Below are 6,450 nucleotides of genomic sequence, written 5' to 3'. Positions count from 1 at the left end.
ACAATTTTGGCTAAAAACTCAATTTATCTACCTAGTACTCAAGTTACTAGTTGATAAGACGCCACAAAAAGTTGAAACTTCGACGGATGCCACTAGGGGTGTTAATAGTTCGGTTTGGGTCAATGTTTCTTTTAAAAAAATAAACCAAGTAAGTCGGTTCTTCAAATATTGGAACCAAACCAAACCAATTAAGTCGACTTTTTATCGATTCGATTTTATCGGTTTTTCGATCTTTTCGGTTATTTATCAAATTTTTTTTAAATATAAGACATACACTACCAAAAACATATTCCGACGAGTACATTTTCAACGTAACACTTTCGAACCAATTGTTCCTTGAGAATTTATCATTTACCAAGATATAATTATAACAATTGAATCTAATAGTGATGAATAATTTAATTATTCAATTAAACATCGATTAATTTTAACATGAATTAAATTCTTGTACTTAGGAAAAGAAAACTATCAATCAAACTAGAATATAAAAGCAAAGAATTAGATTATTATAATAGCAAAGAGACTAAAAATATAAATGACTAATATGTACAATAAAATTTTAAAAATATTATATAAAAATATACATATATATAGATGAAATAATAAATTTAAATAGTTACTTCTATAATCAATTTGGTTCGGTTATATTTTTATTAAAATCAAAACCACACCAAAATTGATCGGTTTTTAAAATTCAAAACCAAAACCAAACTAAACCTAAAAAGTATCGATTTTTTTGTAGGTTTGATTCGATTTTCGGTTTGATTCAATTTTTCGGATTTTTATGAACACCGCCACAATAACAAGAATAACAAGTAACTAAACAAGATTTTCCATTGTTTGTAACCGAGTCGAACCTTTCCAATTCAATCCTTTCCTTACTATTATTGAGACAGCATTGGACCTAAAGTAGAAGGACAATCCAGAACACTCACTAAATTTATCAGATTTCGTAATGAAGTATGAAGCATTTAGCCTGATCATAGAACAGAAAAAAGAGGGAAAATTATCAACAATTCTAGTTCAACATATTTTTGCTTTATATGAGACGAGTAATTAGTACTACACCAGATATAGATATCCTTCTACAAACTTTAGGTATTATTTTCTAAGTGGCACTTCTGAACAAGTTAGAACAGTGTAGCTTACGTACAAGTTCTGGAAAAACAGTAGCTCCACTGCGGATGTCATTGTGTTATACTCAGAACCTTATGGAAAGGCTCAAAACAATAATTTCCAAGGTTGTCATCCAGTAGTCAAAAGAAGAAAGCTAAGGCGCAAATAATAATGAAAAACTAAAAGAAGGAAATATAATGCAAGAAAATGTCTCTTTAGACAAACAATAGTTATTGGGACAAACGAATGAAAGAACAACAATTCAACTATATGCACGCAAATAAAATCATGTCAATCAAGTTCTAAAACCATTTTAAATTTCAAATTTGGCTGAAAAAATGCAATTTGGGGGTTTCAGTAGCAAGCTTACCCATTCTAAATTTCAACTGTCTAACTCTTGCTCATTATTGATACTAAATTTCAACTTTTTTACTCTCGCTCACTAAAAGTTCAATCGTGACATTTTCTCAACAACTAATACCTGCACCACTTTTTAACGTCACTTATCAAATATTATATATTATCTAAACCCACGGGTGAAGATGTGCACAACTAAACCCATGGGTGAAGATGTGCACAACTAAGTACTTTGACGTGTTCACTACAGCGCCAACTGAGCATATAACATACAGATGGCTTCAACAAGCTTGACGGCTGAAGAGCACTTTAAGAAGGCTACTAACAGTTAACACAACAAAAGATTACAAACCATTTACTCAGTGATCAAAATGACAAGTGCGGGATGTTCCTATCCAGATCAAAATGTCAACAGAAACACAAACTAGTTTATTCAACTATAGTTTCCACAGCAAAATAAGTAGACACCTTTCGTAGCCAAGCACCTCGGATACAACTAACACTAAGACACAGAAAGCTTATAAAATGGATCATGGATAGGCAAACAGCAACTTCTATTGGATATAAGTTAACAGTACTGACAATCTTGTCCATGAAATGCAGATAAAATCCCTACTGACAATTGAAGGGAAACAAAACTCAAAACAAACTTAGAACCATTTCAATTGTAATGAACACCGAAGTACACCAAAACTGGGTGTTCATCCTTGTCAACATAAGGAACTTAATAAAAGAAACCAAGAACCTTTCCACCCACATTCTTCCTTCTAGCCTCCTCGTGGTCCATGATACCGGCAGATGTAGTCAGCACAATGTATCCAAACTGCAAGCTCAAACAAAATAGTTCAGGGCCAGATAAATTTGTATAATATAAGAGATAAGATTGCACTCCATCTATGTGGGGACACAACAATCTACCATTTCTATTTTTTATTATAAAATTAATAAGCTTATCACACATATTTTCTATGGCTATTCCAAAAAAATTCCACTAGTTATGATTAATTATAAACATTCTTCTAACAACTTTTAAAAGGTATAAATGCATATGATCTTCCTTCTTTAACATAATTTTTATGAATGGAAAGAAAGCATCACACAAAATGATCTTATGGGCTGCACAGCAAGGTTGCAAGGTAGATGTAGATACCTGTCTGGAAGGCAACAACCTAGCAGTCCATCCTTCAATCTCCTTAACTCCAACATCAAAACGAGGACTAATGACACCACACTTGTTCAACCTACCATTCAGTTCAACTACAATTTTTCCTGACCTGTGATCATCAACATACTCAAATTCTCCAATGTAACCTACACAGAGATAGCAAATTTAAGAAAATAAAGAGGTTAAAAAATCAACATAGGAAATATAAACTAAACAAGCTAGAGTACCATGCTTTTGCATGACAATGAGGAATTTGATGATGACTTTGGAAGAAGGCCTAATCATGACTTGACGCTTTCCCCTCTTCTCAGCATTGTACATGCTCTTAAGAGCATCATTCAACACACTAACTCTCACCATCTTCTACGACAATTCTGTTCCAAACTAATGCAATAATCAGAATCAAATGATAACTCTAACAAAAACAGACTACCAAGAATAGCATTTCACAACAAAATTATAGTACAACAATGAATGTAAGGACCTAAAGAAATATGAGCTCAGGACTCGGCATATATGTCAAATAAAGGGGCAGACTCATTATCAACCGAGTTTCAAGGCTAAAAAGGCAGATATCACGATAATCCAACAAAAATGAAACAAAAAGCACAACCCGTTCATACAAAACTAAACTCCAGTACCAGTTTACCAGCTCAAACTAAACCCACAAAAGCTATGAAATCTTTAGGCCCCAAATAACCAAATTCTATTTCACGACTTTATCCACAACCCAAACTGTCATTTCTAATACTTCACACAGTTCGATACAATCTAAACTCACATGTCCATCATTATTATGAATCATTATTGAGTCTTAACACCAACAGCCTACGAAGATAAATAGCTGACAAATCACAACTACAGTATATCCAAGCAAAATACATAACAAAATGTCACAATTCTTTTTTGTTTATACTCGGAGATCAAAGAGACTAGCAAACTTACATGGAGCTTTAGGAGCTCTGGAAACGACGACGGCGAGAAGAGCTGGAGATCTGCTTCGCATACAGAAAAGAAAACTTGCGTTAGGTTTTAGCAGGTTAATATATAGTAGCGGGGCGAGAGTGGCTAGGATTTTGCTTGGGTTCTTAAAAAAGCTGGACTGGATTGATGGGCCGAACACTATAATACTATTGTTGGGTACTTATTTGGGCCTTTGAGTCTTTAACCTTACTCTTTTATTTGGGGTTTCGGCGTGGTATGACAACGTACCCATATCATTTGTAGAGAAAAGCCATACTTAAAAATATTGGCACCAAGTAGTCAATAAATGTATATCACAAAAAAAAATGTATATATCACAATTTTATTTTTACTTCTTTATGTATATCAAAATATATATTAAAATTTTGTTTTCATTATTTGTTTATTTAAATTATAAAATTATAAATATAGTTGTTTAAAATTTATTGTTGTCTCTATATCAATATAGATTACAATAAAAATAATTGTATTACTTATATATCGCAATGTATAACACATTGAATATGTGTATACCAAAATATATATCACAAGTTTATTTTCCTACTTCGTGTATATCAAAAATTTATTTTGCTTCTTTGCATATCAAAATATATATCAAAAAATTATTTACTCCCACAACTTGCTCTAAATATGTTATATCAAAAAATTATTCTCCTTCTTTGATCAAGAACAAAATTGAAGTAAGTTTATTCATAATGAATTTCGCCCTCTTAAAATCAAATTGGACGATTTGATTTCGATTTAACCTTATAGTGCCAATTCTAATAATGTATATCACGATATATAATATAATATACACATGGGTATATAAGGCGATATACATATATGTACACCATCTCAAACACACATATTTTTTCCACAATTAAAAAAAAATCGGAAGAAGAGGGAATGTCTCATAGTTGAGCATATTTACATATGTAATTCATGCCATAATAGCAGTATTAAGGTCATTGACCGAAAACCTCCAATCAAGTAGTCTTGATGTATTTTTTAAACTTGAGACTAAAGAGATTCTCTTCCCTTATTGTGTATTTCATCGTTTAAGGATCTGATGGTATATTCAACAAACTATTCAATGGATTATATTTTTGTAATTTGAATTGCTGAGTGATTTGTTTGATAGAGTTCAGTTGGTTGATGGGGTTTTTTTGCGTCTACTAATGTTGTTTTTGTTTTTACTTATAATGGTGCAGTACAACTTTAAGAAGATTACAGGGAGAGAGAGAAAAAGAAAAGATTGAAGAAGAAATATGGGAAGAGAGAAGAAGAGATACAGGGAGAGAGAATAATAAGGAACTAGGATTTTTAAGGAATTGACTATATAATGCTAATTTTTTGGGGTTGCCTTTGCCAAACGCAAAAGAAGGCTAAAAAACGGCTAATTCTCTTTATGTGTTGTCATACCTTATTTATTTGAATTTTTTTTTAGAGAAATATATATATTTCTCTATATATATGTGTACTATATACATATAATATACATATTTTAATATACTCTTGGCTATCGAATACAATTAGTTTCAGCCGACATGCCAATTTTGTATTTTTCCAAAAAGTTTAGTCACCTTTCAACTTAGAGAATGTTAATTGAACCGGAACGTATAGAATATTTAATCGAAAGCTTCATTGAATTATTGTCTAGTTATCGGCATAGATTGAAATCCAGGCATACAAATATGTGACGAAGTCGAGCACTATAAACTTGGTGAACCTCAACAAGAAATAATCACCAATGAAGTGTCCTTGCGCACAATGAAGTAGGGAATATTTAATCATCTATACAAGACAAGTTAAAACACGAAGAAGAAAAAAACAATTTGACACACCTATTATGCACCAACCCAAATTGATGGTATAGTAGTTAAGAAATCTATAATAATACCTTCCTAATCTATTTCATCTATTACCTTAAATTTTACACACTGGATTAAGAAACTTAGCACAATTTTCTAATCAATTTTTTTGCTCGACATGAGTGTGTGAGGGATTTAGTGTGTGTAGGTGGAGTTGAAAAATATTTTCATAGTGATTTAATGGGGTATTATTACTTTTAGCCCGCACCAGAAACTATTTACATTTGTTGCCGAAAAAGTGTATAGAATTTGTATAATTTTTGTATTCAACATATATAATGTATATATATACAAAAATTATATTTTTTTTTATTATTATTTTCATAGCGGCTATACAATATCATTTTTTCTTATTTTTTAATTCCGTAAATTGTGACCACGTGAATATAAGTGAGTGAATGTTTTTATTTTGCTTTTTTTTTTCTTTGCAAGTTTGTTAGGATAGATAAGAAGGATTTTTCCATTTATCAAAAGTTTTATTGGCTTTTTTCTTTTTGATGGTGATGGTAAATATATAAAGAATCACTCAATATATTACTTATTAAAGTATATAAGTCCTAAGTTGTAGTACTAAATTAAAATATAATATTTTTAAAAATTATCTCTATAGAAAGTAAAAATAGAACCAAATAACAAAGTTAAAACTAATATAATAAAACCCAAAGGTTCATCCCTGACTCTGTCTAAGATTTGTCACAAACAGTTGCCATTCAAAGTGCCATTCCACATGCTCAGATTATTGAATGGCAAGTTACAGAAGATTATCCAACTACATTTGAGGTTCATGGTCCATTGGAATGCTACTGTTGCTATAATGGTTAAAGATGAAGATGTTAATCATTTATTCACTCAAGGACAGCTTGTGGATTGTCCATTCCAAATACAGATAACTCATTGCAAAATTCATGAGGTGGTGGCTTTTTAAATCTCCAAATAAGGTTCATGAACTGATCATGCAGTGTCTACCTTCAGTGA

General features: G+C 31.3%; 1 protein-coding gene across 2 annotated transcripts; it reads right to left on the bottom strand.

Moving 5' to 3' along the window:
• Nucleotides 1–2,010: 2,010 nt before the first annotated feature.
• Nucleotides 2,011–3,723, bottom strand: LOC104089250 (small ribosomal subunit protein uS8z/uS8w). Of its 2 annotated transcripts, none has more exons than XM_009594102.4 (4): nt 3,584–3,723; nt 2,866–3,012; nt 2,624–2,784; nt 2,011–2,296 (listed from the first exon to the last, which is right to left on the bottom strand). In XM_009594102.4, exons 2-4 carry the CDS (start codon nt 2,996–2,998, stop codon nt 2,198–2,200), a joined length of 393 nt encoding a protein of 130 aa, XP_009592397.1. In that variant the 5' UTR covers nt 2,999–3,012; nt 3,584–3,723; the 3' UTR covers nt 2,011–2,197. The 2 variants fall into 2 exon arrangements, with proteins under 2 accessions (XP_009592397.1, XP_009592404.1); XM_009594109.4 differs by having other exon boundaries at nt 2,866–3,022; nt 3,584–3,720.
• Between the last annotated feature and the right edge of the window lie 2,727 nt (nt 3,724–6,450).

This window comes from Nicotiana tomentosiformis, chromosome 6, assembly GCF_000390325.3.
Source record: "Nicotiana tomentosiformis chromosome 6, ASM39032v3, whole genome shotgun sequence".
NCBI classification, from domain to species: Eukaryota; Viridiplantae; Streptophyta; class Magnoliopsida; order Solanales; family Solanaceae; genus Nicotiana; species Nicotiana tomentosiformis.
This window is presented reverse-complemented; position numbering and strand designations above follow the sequence as displayed.

Bases quoted from the DNA above. Each gene is read 5' to 3' on its own strand.
- LOC104089250 (XM_009594102.4), bottom strand. From the start codon at position 2,998: ATGGTGAGAGTTAGTGTGTTGAATGATGCTCTTAAGAGCATGTACAAT. The intron at 2,785-2,865 runs GTACTCTAGCTT...ATCTCTGTGTAG, and splicing joins CATTGTCATGCAAAAGCATG to GTTACATTGGAGAATTTGAG. The intron at 2,297-2,623 runs GTATCTACATCT...TTGAGCTTGCAG, and splicing joins GGTTGTTGCCTTCCAGACAG to TTTGGATACATTGTGCTGAC.